This window comes from Panthera leo, chromosome B3 (assembly GCF_018350215.1).
Source record: "Panthera leo isolate Ple1 chromosome B3, P.leo_Ple1_pat1.1, whole genome shotgun sequence".
Taxonomy (NCBI): Eukaryota; Metazoa; Chordata; class Mammalia; order Carnivora; family Felidae; genus Panthera; species Panthera leo.
Genome location: NC_056684.1, coordinates 132,009,477 through 132,028,764, shown reverse-complemented (window position 1 = coordinate 132,028,764; position 19,288 = coordinate 132,009,477). Strand labels below are relative to the sequence as shown.

The 19,288-nt window shown below is 45.0% G+C and overlaps 1 protein-coding gene across 10 annotated transcripts in view; it reads left to right on the top strand.

Moving 5' to 3' along the window:
* The window catches only part of FOXN3 (forkhead box N3), a 391,024-nt gene extending 371,951 nt beyond the window's left edge, over positions 1 to 19,073 (top strand). For all 10 annotated transcript variants that reach the window (XM_042944039.1, XM_042944040.1, XM_042944038.1 and 7 more), the window contains 2 exons: positions 3,792 to 3,897; positions 18,400 to 19,073. In XM_042944039.1, coding sequence (XP_042799973.1) covers positions 3,792 to 3,897; positions 18,400 to 18,949 — 656 coding nt within the window. In that variant the 3' untranslated portion in view covers positions 18,950 to 19,073. The remainder of the gene's footprint in view (positions 1 to 3,791; positions 3,898 to 18,399) is intronic.
* The last annotated feature ends 215 nt before the right edge of the window (positions 19,074 to 19,288 follow it).

Sequence of the window (19,288 nt, the reverse complement as noted above, 5' to 3'; positions counted from 1 at the left end):
CCAGGTTTGCAGCTGAGGAAACTGAGGCACATGAAAGTTGAGGCACTTGCCCAAAGCTGCAGAGCTAGTGGGGAGGCAAGACTGGGGGTGGACAGAGGCCATGTTGCCCTGAGCTTGTACTTTTAACCACTGCAGAGCACTTCTTCCCTGGAGGCTGAGATGAGCTGAGGATACGAAAAGACCCTGGTCCCCAGTCCGTGCTCACTTCCTTTCTTTGTTCCTCTCTCTGTAGGGCATCCCCCCTGGGGCATAACAGTTCTAGGCGCTTGGACAGAGGACTCTGGGCTTAGGGCACTGTCCTTGGGGTTGCTTTTCTCCTTTGGCTGGCAGATGACTCCCTGGCCATGCTATATGACTCCCATCTGCTGTCTTCACTGTCCAGGGCACCCCAGTCTTTGTCCCAGAATTATAGGTGTTTCAGGTATTTCCCACAGGGGTGACTCTGACATGGGACCAGAAGCCCCATAAGAGCTGTCACCGTTCCTCCAGCTACGTTCTGTGACCGGGAAGATGGCTAAGTTCTTCCAACATGGTCTGGGTTTGTTCTGTTCTGTTCTTGTGGACTTTGGGCTCACCTAGAATGGAGAAAACACAGGCTGCCTCAGGATGCTCAGGGGATGTTGGTTATGTTGATGTTGATGATGATAATATTGATGACTAACAGGTAATTTTGCATAACAGTAGTGCCTTTATTAACTCAGTTAAATCTCCACTCTGTGAGATAAATACCATTTCTGTCCCCATCCTCTTAAGTGGCTTGCTCAGGGGACACAAGCAGTAAATGACAGAGATGGGATGCAGACCCAGAGATGGGATGCAAAGATGGTGTTGGACCCCTCCAACATCCAGAGTCTGGCTCTCAGCCACCGTGCTGCAGACCTTTTCCCCCACTCAGAACCCTTTCATGGTTTTCCCCATATCCATGGGATGAAGCCCAAACGCACCTCATTCCCACAGAGGGATCATACGCTTTAGCCAAGTTAGTTTTTGTTCTTGTGCACATCGTAATTTTTATTACTTCCAGGCCTTGTATGTGCCGTTCTTGTGCCTTTGAATGCCAACTCCGATTGGAGTTCTACAGGAAGTCTTCCCAGACACCCTTTACTTCGGGTTAGATGCCTCCATCCTTCATGCCTATAGGCCGCTCGCCCCGCTTACCACAGTGTATTTCCATTGCCTCTTTAATTCTCTGTCTGTCCCACTTAGCTGCGTCCCCTTCATGGAATACATAAGCAGATACTCGGTATGTTAATCCATGCATCGATACAGTCTGTATATGGGACTGTAATAATTTTGCTGGCAAGAATTACGACTGTGGTGCAGATTTTAAGCGTTTAAGTGATTTTAACAAGTAGTCCTTTCTATCAGATTTGCTCGCCGTTCTAGATGAGATCTTTAGTGACTGATATCTTCACTGGTATTATCAGAATGGGACTGAGCCTGTGGTTTCTGGCCATTTCAATGAGACTACCATACGGCAAGATAACTGAAAAACCCTCTCCCGCGATCTCCAAAACAGACAGACAAACTAAAAGCCTCTCTTTTCAAGCAACCTGAAGCCTCTTCTACAGACTCTAGAGTCCTACTGATTTTTGCATGTCTGTCCTTGGGAATTGCTGGTATTTTTCCTCCTATATTTTCTTCTAAAACGTTTCTAATTTTAGTTCTTACATTTGCATTATGATCCATTTCTAATTAACTTTCGTGTATGGCCATGAGGTAAGGACCAAGGCTCATTTTTTCCTGAATGGATCGCCGGTTGTTGTAACTCTGCTTCCCCTCATCGTATTGTCTTGATGCCTTCTGCCAAAAGTCAGTTGGCCACATATTTGCGGGTCTATTTCTGGATTCTGTTTTCTTCCACGATCTATGTGTCTGTGTTCACACTAATACCACGCCGTCTTGTAGCTGTAGAGGAGGTCTTGAAATGAGTATGTAGATCAGTTACTATAAATTTTAGATGCTCTTCCTTAGAAAGAACTCATCAACGAAGCAAAATAGGATACTTCCCTCCAGTATTACATTATAACAGGTTTCATGCTTTTAGATACCTGGTAAGTCTCCTGTCTCAGATGATCTGCTATCCGAAACCAGGCTGATAGTAAGGAACGGGTAAGAGTTCCTGATCTAGTTCAGCCTACTGTCACGGTTAAATGTGGTAAGTGAATGGAAAGATTCTGGACCCCTGGACGACATTAGTAGTACCTGGTTTAAGTGCTGGTTTTTGTCTCCCATCCACCTTTTATAAAACCCAATAGCAAGAGCCTTACACAAACCTGGAAGAGAAATAGCAAAAATTCTAGCAAGAGCCACAGAATTCTCTAGGAATCGGTCTGTATAACATCATCCATGTTCAGGAGTGGACATTCATCCTACATGAAAGACCTCTAGTTAAAGGTTCAGAAAATTTATGGAAACATGCCCTTAGAGGCCTAAACATTACAGGAATAAAAAGTCTGTGTTTTGTAAAGAGTGTTCTACACAAATAATACTGACTTTAACACTTAATATCCAGAAGGGTTTTCATTTTTGTATGTATAATTTTCTAGAGGCTCTTTGTCTGAGAAGGCATGATTTATCCACCTTGCCTCTGGATGAGACTGTGCGGGGGGCTCCATGGACACAGCCAGAGCCCTGGGGACTCGGGACATTGACGGCAGAAGGGTTCCTAGGACACTGTTCCGAGAAGGAAGAAGAGATTTCAGTAACTTGCACAAAGTCACACAAGAGAAACTGAAACGGAAGCTAAGACTCCAAGCCCTGCCTCAGTGCTTCCCAATGCACGCCTGGCCCTGGAGACACACGGAGGAGGGTTGGTTGTACAGTAAGAATATTAGCTTGAACCTAATGAAACTGCTGTCCGGGAGGTCAAAAAAGATGGACGATCGGGGATGTCCTGTGGCTCCCCTGTGGTGTAAACCCTCATACAGGGGTGAGCCCACTGTGGGTTTGTATGGGAACAGACATCATCTGATGGGCACTGGCAAAAAGGTTGGCTTACGATTGCTCCAGGGATGTGTGTATTTAGGAGAAGGCGGGATGGTGAGAGAACTCTGGGGAGAATTGCTTGGGGAAGCTTCGAGGAAGGAGGCCGTGGGTCCTCCAGAGTGGGCTGTGCATGGTTCTGAGACGGGAGCCAGAGCCACCCTGCCAACCGTCCACTCCCAGCCACACTGAGGAAGGGGTCTTTCCTCCGGCGGCCGAAATCATTGTGAGCACACACTGTGTTGTGAGCACTGAGGTGCCAAGTAGCTTATAAAATCAGCTTTGCTTTTCTTTTGGCTCCTGTTTTCTCTTGTCAGGTTAAGGACAGATAGAAAGATGTTCTCAGCTTCTGACCATCACCAGAGAAGCATGAAGAAATGCTTTTGTTTGGTCATTGCTATTAGACTTGTGTTAGTGTTCTCGAGATCTTGGTAGGGTCTGAGTGGAAAGAAAAGCTTATATTTAATAAACGCAAGGAAGTAATGTTTGAAGCCCGCTTTTGAAAACTCACCCTTTTTTAAACCAACGCATCAATAATTTGATTGTAAGGTATTGGTCTGACATGGCTGACCGAATCTCTTTCTTGAGGCGTGGTATCTTTCTTTCCCCTTCTACGTGTGTGTGCGCGTGTGTGTGTGTGTGTTTCTATCACTGCTCACTCTTTGTGCTTATAATAATCACTTTCTCTCTCTTCTTTTCTTTCTCTCTCTCTCTCTCTTCCTGATGTATCCAGAATTTCTGACTCAAAACAGAAATGTTCACCGTTGAATTCACATGTGGTATCTTCTTCCGTTTTGTTTTTCCAGTTCCTCCAGGAGTGATACAAAATGGAGCACGGGTTCTGAGCCGCGGGCTGTTTCCTGGAGTTCGGCCGTTGCCAATCACTCCCATTGGAATGACGGCAGCTGTGAGGTAAGGGAGGCACTCGCTGGGCAAAGCCTGCCGGAACGAGTGGGAAGGGCATCATGTGTCCCACGGGGCCACTTGGGATGAAGAGGACCAGCCTCTAAGGAGTGAAGACAATCAACCTGGTTTGGGTGTTAAGAAAAGGCCAAGTAGGGGCGCCTGGGTGGCTTACTCAGTTAGGCGTTCGACTTCAGCTCAGGTCATGCTCTCATGGTTTGTGGGTTGGAGCCCTGCATAGGGCTCTGCGCTGACAGCTCAGAGCCTGGAGCCTGCTTTGGATTCTGTGTCTCCCCCTCTCTCTCTGCCCCTCCCCCACTCTCACCTTGTCTCACTCTGTCTCTCAAAAATAAATAAATGTAATTTAAAAAAATTTTTTTAAAGAAAAGGCAAAGTAACTCCCCAGGGACCCCAATCCAGCTTCTCCTTCTGGGCTCAAATTATCTTAGTCTCTTTGTAGATGAGGAGATGAAGACAAATTAAGCTTTTTTGTTGAAGAAGGTGGGACAAGGTGGGGAGAAGGAAGTGGTGAGCAAGTTGTTCATTAGATTCTAGGCTAACTGGTCTACCTCCAGAATGAAATGCAAAATCATGTGTGAAAAGTGCCTTTGGTTAGTGGGATAGAAATAACATGGGGCATCACTCCCCTGCTTCCAAGAATCAGGTCAGTTGCCAAACCACATGAACTCTTCCTTGGGAAATTTCCTTCTTCCATCCTTCTTATCTCCACTGCCGGCCCTGGATTAGGGTGTCTCGCTAGCTTAGACCTTTTACATGTGCCAGTGTGGATGCTGCCTCCCATTTTCCTGCCGCTTCTCTGCCCATTCCCGCCCACCCATCGGCCACTGTCAGACTCATTTCCTAAAATGTGCCTCTCCAGCCGTCTGCAGAAACACCTTCCATGGCTCCCACACATCAGCCTGACATAACCCCAGTCCTCTGGTGTCCTCGAACCAAATTTGTTCCCCAGATACGTCTAGCGTTGGCCGATCTTATCCATTCGGTTGCCTCTACGTAGACTTCGCTCAGCCTCCACATGCACCTCCTTCAGGGTCCATCACAAAAATGATTGCTTCACAAAGCTTTTCAGAACATGGCCTCTGAGCTTGCCCTGGATGAATTTCCCTTTCCTTTCAAAGCCCCCATGTTTTGGTTGTGGCCCCTTAATGGGTGACTCAGTGTAGTAAAATTCCTGTGTGTGTGTCCTTCTCTGTTGTCAATGGTTCGCTTGCTGTAGACGGCCTGGGTCTCACGTGGCTGATGGCTCCTCAGGTTTGCCCAGGCTCTTGCTTGGAAGGCCTGTCACATTGCCCCCCTCCACAGCATCATCTGCTTGCTCACTCTGCTCTGTTGGATCAAGTTTGCACCTGAAGACCGTTTTTCTTCCCTAGAGTGTCATGTCCCAGAGGAAACCACCCCAGAAAGTCTGTTCGCTGGGTCCTGAGGGAGGCACAACGTCGAGCTCACTCGTGTGAAACAACCGCATGGTGCTTTCCCACTCACTCTTCTGGCAAACCAGCCTTGTCTTGCCAAGATGGAAGTCCCTCAGTCTTCAGGGCAGACGCTGGTGTCTAGGACCTGATAAGGAAGGAATTTGGTTGGAATTAGAATAATAATAATAGGGGCGCCTGGGTGGCTGAGTCGGTTAAGTGTCCGACTTCGGCTCAGGTCATGATCTCACGGTCTGTGAGTTCGAGCCCCGCGTCAGGCTCTGTGCTGACAGCTCAGAGCCTGGAGCCTGTTTCAGATTCTGTGTCTCCCTCTCTCTCTGCCCCTCCCCTGTTCACGCTCTGTCTCTCTCTGTCTCAAAAATAAATAAACGTTAAAAAAAAAAAAAGAAGAAGAAGAAGAATAAAGTTAGAAAACCACTTATCATTTCTGCTAGCCCAACATGGTGATACTTTCCAAAAATATATGGAAGGCCCTCTCTTATACTTCTCTAGGATCTTTCTTGGTTATCTGTAGGTCAATAATTCTTGAGTTCTTAAATGATAAGCCTTTTCCATGCAGCCAAAGTATCAGCACCTTTGCCTCACATTATGAGAGAAACACATTCCATTTTCTTTTCTTACTTAACATCTTTTCTGCCTCACCTCCTGGCTTACCTTTTTGGTTGACAGGACTTTGAGACCGTAGACTGTTTGCATGTGGAACAACAATCTATGTTCATTAGCATATTCTAAGTGTAGATTTCAGTTTGTTGTCTTGAGCAGTCTTTCGGCGCCTGCCACGTGGATCTGGATGTGGCTCCAGCCATTCCTCGTAGAAGGGCACAGAAGAGCCAGGCGCATGGGGGGGGGAGAGACATGAGACCAAGTTGGCCTTCAGCAGGAGCCACCCCCTAATTTTAATTATTACCCTCGTGGTGTATGTTATCATACATTTTACTGATTAGTACTCCCAAGAGGCATTATTTAAAATGCTGATTTTTTTTGTTGTTGGTGTTCTAGTTATGTTCTGGTTAGAAGATAACAAAACACCACAGCAAAACAATGAAGTCTTGTCTCTGGTTAGAGAGCTGCCACTTATCCAGTCCAACGAGCACCTCACTTTGGCTTTTCCACAGTAAAAGACCACAAAACAGGTTTCAGGTGCAGTCAGGAGACAGCGATAACACTAGGTATTCAGTCAGGGAGACTTTCATGTTAAGAACCATTAACCAGATAGGAAGTTATTAACCAGATAACTGGAAGGGTGAAAAGAGATCTCCAGGTGTCCTGGAGAAGGTAGTCACTGGAAGGAGCCGCATCCCCTCGGGCTAAAGAGGAGAAAGGGAAGAGGTTGGGATGGTTGCCCCATGGGAGTGGGGCTCAGACCTCAGAAGAGGAGCTGGGGTCGGAGATCTGGACCTCCGAGGGGTACCCCTCAGCTTGGGCTAGAGGCTCTGATCTCAGAGGAGGGACCTATGGAAGGACCAGAGGGATGTTAGGAGATCTCGGGATCTCCTGCTGGCGCACGTCCTCTAAGGGAACATGAAGAAGTTGGTTCTGTAAGCATTAGGAGGACCACAGCTGGATTCAGCAGCTACTACAGGAACGGACTGCCACTACAAGTGAACAGGACACACGCAAGAAGGAGCGTGTCCTTTCTTCCTCCACCCCCTTCCCAGTCCCTCAGTGGCAACTCCTGTTCTCCAAGCCTAATGTGAAGCCAGGTGGTGCAGCAGACGTGTGGCTTGAACAGCCCAGCCCCAGCCCCAGCCTTTGAAACACTGTAAAAGGGTGCGTTTGAGGCTGAGTGAGAGTAGCTGCAAAATGGCACAACATGTCTGTCCACTATGAAAGCACGCAAGGTCTCAGGACCTTCCTGAGCATCAGAGAAGTTGTCAATAAATGTGCCACTGCTGTTTGCAAAAACTAGACAGGTTACCATAAAGAAGAGATGACCAATAAAGAAAACCATTGTGCGTTACCAATGCATTGTTCCACTTCAGTGTTAGGAGAAATGAAGGGGGGAGAGGAGTGTTGTGTGCTCTCTGTAAGGTCAAGGACCCTTGCTTATAATACTTTGCCTTCTTTATGTCCCAAATGCCTGGCAAATAATAGGCACTGAGATGCTTCCAGAAAGAATAAACATAAACACAGCCACGGAGGTATCTGCAGAATCAGTGTCTATCTAAAACCCACTAATAAGTTTTCTGGGGTGGGAGTGGGGGGCGGATCTTGTTTTGCTCTTTCACATTCACTGTAATTTTTTTTTTTTTAATTTGACCATGTGTCAGCCGAACCTGAATTCAGCTAAGGTTAAAAGGCAAACAGCCCACAGGAGACTAAAACAATAGCAGGTGTCTGCCAGACCCCACGACAGTGACCAAGGGATCCTGGGGGTGTTCAGAGTTTATGTCACTGCCCCCATCAGTTCAGCCAGGGATGGAGGGAGGGCCAGAGACTCACCCACTAAAGACCAATTTCCGACTCTGCTTTGTGTGACAGGTTTTCTGTGTGAGTCTAAGCGACTTCTCCTTAAGCGAAAATATTTGTCTTTCAGGGATTTTTTTTTCCACCACTGAGTGGCAAAGGCCATGTTTGTTTGTCTTAACTCGGAAACTGTTATTGACATAGATGAAGTGTTACTTTTATTAGCTGATCATTACACAGCTTGTATTTGCTGGGTTCCTTTGCATATAATTATGATGTGAAATCTCCTTGTAAGAGTATCTGTCAATAGTGTAATTGACTTTACAGTGTTGACTCTTTACTCAATAACCTCAGAGATTGGCCCATCCTTAGTTGTTGGAAACCTGCTTATTTTTAAATTTGCCTGGGCGTAGAGTCCTCAAGACACATTATCCTCAAAATAACTGCTCACACGTCTTAGTTTTATGGCTGTGTCTTCTGTGTTCCCAGTGAAATTCCTTGCAGAGAATACATTGAATGGAACAAACGATTATAGCCCTAGAAGAACTGTTTCTGGCCCTCTTGGGAAACAGGAGCCTCAAGTTTCCTACATTTATAGCACTCTGGGCTGCCTCCCAGGTAGGGCCCATAGCAACTCTCTGGGATCTGGGCCACCTTGCCTTCAACCCTTACGGCTCTTTTTTGACCCATTAAATGTCCAAGGCTTACCAAAGAGGACTGGGAAAAACGGATGGGGGGGCGGCGGGTAGGAGTCCTTCAGAAGGCAACAGAGCCCAGAAATCACATATGAGAACTCAGGAGCCAAGTTTCTTGGGTCCTTATCCTGTGGTTGCATGATGTTGGACAGGCCTGGGCTTCTCATGAGAAAACCAGTCTTACGGGTTATTAGGGTAACACAGTTATGTTACTGACACAGGGTGTGCGTTAAGTAGGTGTTTGATAAATAACATGGAGAAACAAGCAAACCAATTCAGAAATGGGCAAAGGACTTAAATAGTCATCTCTCCCAAGAAGATATACAAATGGCCAAAACGCATGAAAAGCTGCTCAGCATCAATAATCATTAGGGAAACGCAAATCAAAACTGTGAGATGCCACCTCAAGCCCATTAGGATGACTCCTAGAAAACAATGAGTGTTGATGAAAATATGGAAAACTTGGAATCCCTGTACACTATTGGTAGGGATGTAAAATGGTGGAGCTGTTGTAGAAAACACTATGGCAGTTCCTCAAAAAATTAAAAATAGAGTTACCATATGACCCAGCAATCCTTCTGAGCATGTACCAAAAAGAACCAAAAGCAAGGTCTCGAAGGGATATTTGTTCATCCACATTCATAGCAGCACTATTCACAGTAGCTGAAGTGTATAAGCATCCCAAGTGTCCGTCAACAGATAAATGAATAAGCAACATGTGGCGTATACACACAATGGAATATCACTCAGCCTTAAAATGAAGGGCATTCTGACACGTGCCACAATATGAATAAACCTTGAGGACGTTACATTAAGTGAAATAACCCAGTCACAAAAAGACGAATACTGTATGATTCTACACATACAAGGTATTTAGAGTGGTCAAAATCATAGAGAGAGGAAATAGAGAGGTGGTTGCCAATGGCCCAGGGAGGGAAGGAATGGAGAATTAGTATTTATTGGGGCCAGAGTTGCAGTTGTGTAAGATGAAGAATCCCAAGGTTGGATGGTGGTGATGGTTGCACAATATTATGAATGTATTTAATACTACTGAACTGTACAATGAAAAGTGGTTAAGATGGTAAATTTTTCATGTTTGTATATTTTACCACAATAAATCCAATTGGAAAAAAATAAAATTAGTAATGTGGGGAGCCTCTTGGATTCATCTAGCCTGCCCCCCATAGACCTTCCCAGGTCTCCTTTTTGAGCACCTGAAGCTTTGCCCTAAGTCCCAGGAAAAGGCTTGCATTGAGCTTATTATGCCAAGAAGAATGGCCATTGGTTTTAAGGAATGATGGTGGTTATCCGAACGAGAGCAAGTTTTAATTTATAAGAAGTTCCATCTAATCACCGTCTGAGACTGCTTAATTGCATTTGGACCTCAAGTGAAAGCTGCAATTCCTGTGGAACATGAAGCAAGTCAGAAATTAATACTCTTACTGTAATACAAACATTAATACTTAAGGTCCTGTCAGAATACAATCATCAGGAAAACTCTCGCAGCCTAAGGTCTGCTCCTGGTCATCTAACTTTGTCTTTCCCCTTGAGAAGATGTTTGTAACAGGAGTTCAGGAAGCCGAGAGCCTTCAGTGTTAAGATAGGGTGTGGTCTAGCTATACAACTTGAGGGAAGATTTGCCACTGGTCTTTTTTTTTTTTTTTTTTTTAAGGAAGTATAGTTGACACACAATCTTCCATTAGTTGCAGATGTACAGCATAGTGATTGGACAAGTCTGTATATTTTGCTGTGTTCGTGACAGGTGTGGCTACCATCTGTCACCATGCAACACTATTAAAATATCATTGACTGTATTCCCAATGCTGCACCTGCCACAGGTCTTCTTTATACTGTATTTTGTTTTGTTTTTAAAGACCAAGCACCTGTCAGCTTATACCTTCTGAAATCATGGTCTTTGAAGGCAACTCTGAAACTCAGGATTAGATTATGCTCTGCGGTAGGAGGGAGAGAGGAAATACTGCGGGGATAGTATGGCTTATTTTTAATTTCTTTCTGAGTTCATGTTGGTAACTGTAGGAATTTGTCTATTTCACCTAAGCTTTCAAAAATATTGGCATAAAGTTACTCATAATGTATCTGTCATCTTTCAAAATACCTTTGCAGTTATGTCCCTTTTTCATTCTTATTTCATTTTAACATCACTCTGTTTGCTTAATCTTGCCATAGCTTTTTGTTTTTCCTCTCAAAGAATCAACTTTTGGGTTTTGGGGGTGGGGGTGTTCATTTATTTTATTTTTGTTTTCATTTATAGTTTCCTTTTTTAAATTCTCTTTTTCTTTGCCTGGATTAGTTACCTTCATTTTAAACTTTTCTTCTTTTTCTATAAAAGTTCAAGGTTATAATTTCCTTGAAATTACTGCCTCATTACATCCCATAAATTTTGATACCTTTATTTTCATTATTAACAGCGCAGAGTACTTTCTATGTCCATTTTAATGTCTTTGACCCACAGATGCTTTTGGAAGTGTGTTTTTAAATTTTCAAACCCAGGAGAAGGCAGTGGTTTCTTATTTTTGTTTTTAGTTACCCCTTCAACACTGATTACTAACTCTAAGTCATTGTGGCCAGAGAGTTGATCTGGAAGATACTGGAAATTTGTGGAGACTTGCTGTATAGTCTAGCATTTATCAGTCTTTATAAATATTCTATGTGTGCTTCAAAATGATAAGCCTTCTTCATTACTAACACATGTTCTGTATGTCTATTAGATCAAATCTGCATGCTAACCGTGTGGGGGCAGGGGGGGTGGAGAGGGAAAGGGAGGGAGGGAAGGCATGCTTGGTCAATTGAATACTGAGAATGATGTATTAAAATCTCCCATTACAATGTAGATTTGACCGTTTCTCCTTGTAGCTCTTTCAGTTTGGGCTGTAGGTATTTTGAAGCTATCTGCATGGAGGAATCCATGTTTAGAACTGATGTAGCTTCCTGGTGAATTGAACCTTTATGAATATTTAATAACTCTCTTTATCCGTAGTAATGATTTTTGCCTTAAAAATCTGTCTTCTCTGGTTATAATATAGCTGTACCAGCATGGCATGATACAGCGTTTTCCATCCTTTTACTTTTAACCTTTGCTTGTCTTTGTGTTTTAGGTTTTTCTCTTGGAAACAGCTTTTAAAAAACAAATCTGTGTTAATGATCTTTACCTCTTACTGAAGGTTTTTAGTCCCTTTTTAATAACATATTTGGGTTTATTTCTACCATTTTATTCTGCACTTGTTTGTCCTGGTTTTTTTCCTGATTCTTTTTCCTTTCTTGTATTATTTTAAATCGATCAAAAGCTCCCACTCCCCCCTTTTTTCCTTCTAATGGTTTAAAAGTTATACATTTTGTTTCTCTTCTTTTAATGTTGATCCTAGAACTTATAACATGAATATTTTAAAATGTTTAAAGTTAATCAATACTTTTAAACTCCTGATCAATACAAGGCCCTTGGAATACTTCAGCTGCTATTGCCTACCTCCCAGATGATGTGCTACACTTGTCCAATACTGTGGTTCTATTTCATTTTGGTTTTTTTTATTGTGTTGTTCAGTCAATAGTTGACTACATTTTCTCTGCTTATCATTTCTTCTCACATCTCGGACCTTTCTTTTTGGAAAATTTTCCTTGTTTCCTGAAATACATTCTTAAGAAAGTCCTTACCGTGACAATCTGCTTTTAGTTAAAGCCTTGACAATTTTTTGTCTGAAAACATATTTGTTTTGCCTTCATTCTTAGAAGATAGCATTTGATGCTTCTTCCGTTCCTCTCTCACCTCGAGAATATGTTTCCACTTTGATCTACCTCCCTCATTTTATCTTAACCGATATTCTTCTTTAGGTGATGTGTTTTCTTTCTGCTACTTTTACATCTTCTCTTTTTTTTTTTTTAATGTCTACAGTTTGACTATGATGTGTCCAGATATGTATTTCTTTTTGTCGTCCATGGGATTTGTTGGTTAAATCTGAAGATTGGTTGGTACCTTTCATCAAAACAAGAGAATTCTCAGCCACTTTCTGTTCAGGTATTGGGTCTTCCCCATTGTCTCTTTCATTCTGGAACTCCACGTGGATTTATGTTGGATCTTCTTTTGTATTACATCATGCCCAATCTTCCATATTTCTATCTCTTCATCTCTGCTGCACTGTGTATAGTATCTTTAAATCCATCTTCCAGTTCACTGCTCTTTTTTACTAACTTTTTCTCTTTCAGCTTCATTGAGGTTTATTTCAGGGATTATATTTTTTCATCTCTTGCAACTCTTGATGCTTTCCAAAATCTGTCTGCTTCGATTTCATAATCTATTCTTCCTAGATCTAGTATATTTCAATTCCCTGTTTTATTTCTGTACTCATTCTTGACATCATGTACCTACTTATTTCAATATTTGCCAGCTTTGCAGTTCATACTGTATAGTTGTTTTTTCTGTTGTCTCTGGCTTATAGTGGCTGTTTCTTTTGTGTTTATTTATTTTTTTTATTATTATTAACCTCTGGTCCCTGAAGTCTTATCCATGGAATTCTTTGTGGCCTGAGCTTAAAGTATGTTCTTCCAGAAAGGGTTTGTATTTTCTTCCAGTAGGCACCATTGGGCACTTTAAATTTAGCCTAAGGTCTTTGGGTCTACATAGTAGAATTCTGGCCTCATCCCCACAAGACTCAAGGCTTGTGGTTAAAAAAATCTCGGGAGGCTTTTCTTGTTTCTCATGCCATCTGGAACTGAGAGTTAAGCCTGGCTTTCATCCCCATTGCCTGCCTCTGAGGGGCAGTTACTTTGGTCTAGGACCTCATTGAAGGTATCATCATTCAGAGGTCTTAGCTTTTTACATTTGACATTTTTACATTTATGCATTCCCAGTGGCCTGCTCGCTGGTATGTTTGGTGATTTTAGGTTCTGAGCTTTCTCCTTGAATATTGGATTAACCTTAGTATGTGGGAATCCTGGTGGCTTAAATTCAGATTGCATTCTTCAAGAGAGGATTTGCTTTCAAACTTGTGCTGGGAGCCTAGGGATCAGTACACCTGAGGCCACTTTAATCCCCTTCGAGGAGCCACAGTTAACTGTGGAGCTGCCAAAATCAATCTTCTTTGGCTTTCTCTCTCTCCATCACTATAAATTTGGGCTCTTGTCCCAGGGCTACAGTAGGCTTTTACTCCAGAGAAACCCTGGCTTTCTTGCTCACCTACTGCTCCTGTTTCTGATTTTGTCCTTATTTTTTAACCTTTTGTTTGTGTGTGACGTTCTTTTGGTACAAGTGTGTTTGCCTGGGTTTCTAAGATTCCCTTATTTTCCAGCAAAGCCAGCCATGACTTAAAAACTATGTTGCTGTATTTCATCCAGAATCTTTTCTGGGGTAGTCAGAAGAGTGTCTTCTAGATGTCTTCTCTGCCACCCAGCTGGAAGTGGAACTCCCTGGCCATCTCTTCTCGTCCATGTCTTTCTACCTGTGGTCGGTTTTAGACCAAAGAACTGCACTAGCTCCAGCACTGCCGAAGAATCCCATTAATTGCATGCTTGGCCAAAGTCAAGAGTTCTCAAGTCAACCCCTTGGGCAGACAACTGCACCCCAAATGATAGTCTCTAGATTTAAAGCCGTCAGCTCCAGAGAGAACCTTGTGCACAGGTGAAAGGTGGAGGTGTTACATAGAGTTCTACTGTAGCGGGACCAATAATGAACCAATAGAGAAGATACAAGATGGCCGTGTCCCATCAGAAGCTGTAGTTTGACTTGTTAGTCGCAAGCGTTGTTCATTCTCGGCCTGAACTAATGTGATTTCTCACCTTTTATGTTCGATATTTCCTATTGATTTGACCAGAGAATGAATACCAAGTTTTTGAGATTAATAACACACGGTTTTATCGAGGTCTAGTAAAATCAAATGGCTTTAATTTATGCTAACATGATCATTGAAAATGGTGTCACACCTAAATTCAGAGAAGTCTGAAAAATGGCGGGCATTTCAGATGTATCACGTGTTCGTTCTAATGAATGAGTTTTGAAGAGGTGGTTAGAAATTTACCTTCCAACGAGTTCAGGATGACTGGTTCCTTCTTTTAAGTATGTGGTGTCCTATGATGACAGCCCCTGCAGGACGAGGCGTTTGACATCAAGTCGGTGCGGCTGGCTTGTGCCGCCATAAACAGCATGGCATCAAGTTATTAATCATTGAAGGAGCTTGTCGCTTCCTGCTGAGTTGGTGTGGAATTTATGGATTCTGCACCCATGCTACAGTGTCAGGGAGAGAGATGCATTTATATTTTAATTCCTGCTCCCTGAAGTCACATCTGCATACCTGTTTTTATCCAGAAATATGGTCAGTGGGCGTATTGGTTTCCTATCAGTAAACTTCCTTTCTCGAGAGAGACCTAAAGACATTTCAAATTCCTGCTTGAGCGGTCTTTGAGAACTGGCCGAGGCACCTTGGACAAGTCATGGGACACTTCTTTAGTTTCTGTTTGTTTATCTGTGGAACGGCTGAGCCAGGCCAGTATCGTGGCACGTGGTCTATGGAATCACTGTTGGCATGCAGTGTGTGGTTCCAGGCAGTACCAGAGACCTTGCCCTATATAACACTCACTTCATGGGCTGCAGAAGTGATTTTCTCTTCTCTTCTCCATTTGATGGTAGTGTGTCCTTAGTACTTCTTTCATATGTGCTTATCTCCTTTAAGAAAGAGAAGTTCTCAGGCCCAGAACCTTTCCGCTTGTCTGGAACTAGAATGTTCTATCAGTGCTGTCACTCTGGTATACATCTCCTACTCCCTACTCCAAACTTTTTATTAAAAAAAAATTTCTTAACCTGTGGAAAAGGAGAAAGAAAAGCACAACGAACACCATATGCCTTTCACCTAGATTCACTAAGAATTAGCTTTGACAACACTTACCTTATTTCATACTCATTTGCTCCCATGATTCTCTCCCCTTCTCTCTTTCGCCATATATGCTCAGAGGTATCCTGTTTTGCTTAACTGTGGTAGTGAAGTGAATGATAAGCCTCATGTTGTTAAAAAATAAGGATTCAGAACTAAACTGATTTTCGGAAAGCCAACCATAGCCCCGTTTACTCCTCCAAGTGTCGCCGGGTTCACTCTGAGACTGTTTTCTGCTAGTTCAGTGGACTAATTATTTTGGATTTTACAGCAGTTACCTGCAACAACAAAGATCAAGAGAACCATTATCCGAGACTTTCAGTTTCATTTGTTTAATAGCTATTAATAGCTACCTGTGCAATTAGTTACATTTATAGAGTTTCATATTTGGAAACACCTCAAAGTAATCTTTTCCTAGCCACTTTTATGCACCCAAGACAGAGCCAAGAAACGGGGAGTGTGCAGAAAATAGATATCGCAGAGGCCATTGCCCAAAGCTCAGGGGCTGCATTTACAGGCAAGCCCGTGAGGAATTTCTCTCTCGGGGCCTCTTTCCTCTTACTTTATGCTGTGTCCCCATCAGCCTCCTGACCCATAGTAGAAAGAAAACAAGAGTGCTCAGGTAAGCATGTCCCAGCAACAGAAAGCAGGGGTGAACTGTCTGACAGCAACAGGGGAAACCAAGCCAGAATTCTCAGGCACCACTGAGAACCATCCTCTGTGCTGAGAACTTCTCATGTCATCACCCTGCCCTGTAAGGGAGACATGGAGCCCACTGGAAGTCACTAATAAGCAGTGCCAGGATGTGAACAGAAGCCTGCAGGAAAGCCAGGCTCTTTCTGGAAGGACTGGGTGGAGGGGGTCATAGATCTGCGATCGCAGAATGCAGGACACAATCTGGGGCCCTTCTGGAGACTGCTAGGACTTCACTGTGCAAATGAATTGTCATTGTGCAGCAATGTCATTGTTGGGGTTGACCCTGATGATCTCAAGGCATGTAGCAATGACTGAATTTGGGTAATGGCCCTCGGACGTTTTGCTGGTGCATATTACAGTCGGATTTTCAACCACCAGCTTAAATTTAGCAGAGAACCTCGGGCCTCTGGAACACCAGAAGGAGGAGAGACTCCCTGGCTTCACTCCCTGCTACACAAAGGACTCTACTCCCCTTTTACTTTCTCTCTGGGCTGCAACCAGGGTCTCATTGAGCCTGAAGGCCCACAGGGATGCCAGGAAAGAAAGGGTAACAGCTCGTGACCGACTCTTATTGTTCTAACCCCATAGCCTTTCTGCAGGTGCCATATGTACAGGGATTGTCCAGTAAGACGTGTTGGTGGAGACCCACAGTCATCTTCCCACACTTCATTCTCTCAGCCACACAATTCCTTCTGCTCCTACACTTGCTCAGTGTTATCTTGTGTGCAGGCACTCTGCACCTGGCACATGCTAGCCACTGGGGGACAGAACGTGACTGGGCCCTGTCTTGTGGAGCTAACACTCTCATGGGAAGCACAGACATGGAACAAGGCATCGCACAGCTCATAAAGACGGTGGGAAGTGCTCTCTGTGAAGGGAACACAAAAGGAGTGCCTACAGTTGGGGATGTGTTAGCAAAGAAAAAAAAGTGCCCTCATGTTCCCCAGGTCTCCTAGAAGCTTATCATCAGGTGGACACGCTTACAGGAGACGGGGCCAGCATGGTACAATAGAACATCTCTCCTCCCTGCCCAAACCTTTAGCCTTCACGTCCAAAGTCAGACACCATATCTTCCACAGACCTTTTCCTTGTCCTCTGTCTATCCCCTCCAGCTCGAAGTAACCCTTCTCTCCTGTGCGTGTTCATCTCTGACCACCGCACTGCCTCTTCTGAACACCTGTGTGCTGGACACTGGCAAAAATACAGCTACCGTCCACGCAGAATGGGTGCCCACCTTTGGGAATGTGTGGCCTAAGCAGGAATGAACATCACCGTCCTCACCCTTAGACCAGGCACTGGTCCAGACAGATGGGGGCGTTCTCTCCCGTCCTCAGCCCCACAGTGAAGTGGGTGCAGTCACTCTTCCCCTTGCCAGCATGAAGCACGAGACAATTCAGGTCATCATTCAGACATAAAGACACCCACCACACAATAATCAGGTGTGGTGAGTGCTGTCGGGTCCTGATGGGAGTGTACAGAAGGGACCTAGTTATAGGGAAATCAGAAGAACAGCGAGAGTCCGTCAGATTGCATCAGGAGCCCATCTTGAGAATCAGACTTTGGTCCTAATCCAGCTCTGCTACTTCTGAGTTGTGTGGCTTTCCAGACCCTTCTTCCAGCATCGGTAAAACAGGGATGCTCCTGTCCACGTCACAGAGTTCAGTGCAACCATCCCTGCGGACGGCACGTGGCGCCTGGCAGGTGGTAAGCGTAGTTAGGTGGTAGCTTAGTGCCCTCTCTCTCACCGGTGATGTAACCACGACTTGCTTCTCTGTTCGACTCTGAGCATCTTTGTGACAGTGTCTGTATCTGATTCCGCCGCGGATGCCTCCCCAGGACCCTCCCTAAGGCCGTGCATTCATATTAGGTGTTCAGTGAATATTTACAGAATGAACGAGGCAGGGCAAGCGCGAGTGAATAGCTGTCACCACGTGGCAGGTTATCTCTTTCGGCTGAACACTGGGCTCAGTCTCCTGACAAAAGGCCCCTCGTGTCGCAGCTCCGGAAGAGCGCGGGCTCGTGTCCCTGAAGTACCCAGCCAGCATCGCCTGGCGGTGCCTACTCCACGGTGTTAGCAGGTGTGCGAACCCAAGCACAGCTTGATTTTGATGGTTTAATAGGAGAGTGTTGTTTTGACGTCTGTGCGCCCACGGAGTGAAAAAGCGGGCGATGGGATGAGCCGGGAGGCCGGGGTGGGGGTGGGGGCGGGCAGGACTCGGACCCGCTCTGCGAAGCAGGGCAGCCTGTGGCCCGCAGGCGGGCGGAGCACCAGAGGTTGGGCGGCGGGCGGGTTGGGTGCGCATGCGCGAGCATGCGCAGACGCTGCCGCTAACCTGTGTCCTCTCTGTGACCCCCCCCCCACCCCCCTCCCCGCCGCCCCGTCCGCAGGAACGGCCTCAGCGCCTGCCGGCTGCGGACTGAGAGCGAGCCGTCGTGCGGCTCCCCGGTGGTCAGCGGGGACCCCAAGGAGGACCACAACTACAGCAGCGCCAAGTCCTCCACCGCCAGGAGCACGTCGCCGGCCAGCGACTCGGTCTCTTCCTCCTCGGCCGACGACCACTACGAGTTCGCCACCAAGGGGAGCCAGGAGGGCAGCGAGGGCAGCGAGGGCAGCTTCCAGAGCCACGAGAGCCACAGCGAAACGGAGGAGGACGACCGGAAACACAGCCCGAAGGAGGCCAAGGACGCCCTGGGGGACAGCGGCTACGCGGCCCTGCACAAGAAGCGCCAGCACTTGGCCAAGGCCAGGAAGGTCCCCAGCGACACGCTGCCCCTCAAAAAGAGACGCACGGAGAAGCCCCCCGAGAGCGACGACGAGGAGATGAAAGAGGCGGCGGGCTCGCTCCTGCACTTGGCAGGGATTCGGTCCTGTTTGAATAACATCACCAATCGGACGGCAAAGGGGCAGAAAGAGCAAAAGGAAACCACGAAAAATTAAAAACAAGTCACTGATTTGTTTTGAACTTTCGGCCATTTGGTTTTAGCATGTCAGGAGATTTCTAATGATTTGTGGCAATATCAGCAATTTATTACTTTTTTCTTATCTTTTTTTTTTTTTTTTGGTTTGGTTTTCTTTTCTTTTCTTTCCTTTTTTTTTTTTTTTTTTTTTTTAATTTGCCCCTCCTTTGTTTTGGACCCTTAAGAATTTTATTTTTAAAGGAGATTGAAGCCATAGAACTCATATTGACACTCAGCTGTTTTACAAAAGCTTTTCATTATCTGAAGACAAAAACAAAAAAAAAACAAAAAACTAAAAAAAAAAAACAACGAAAAAGCC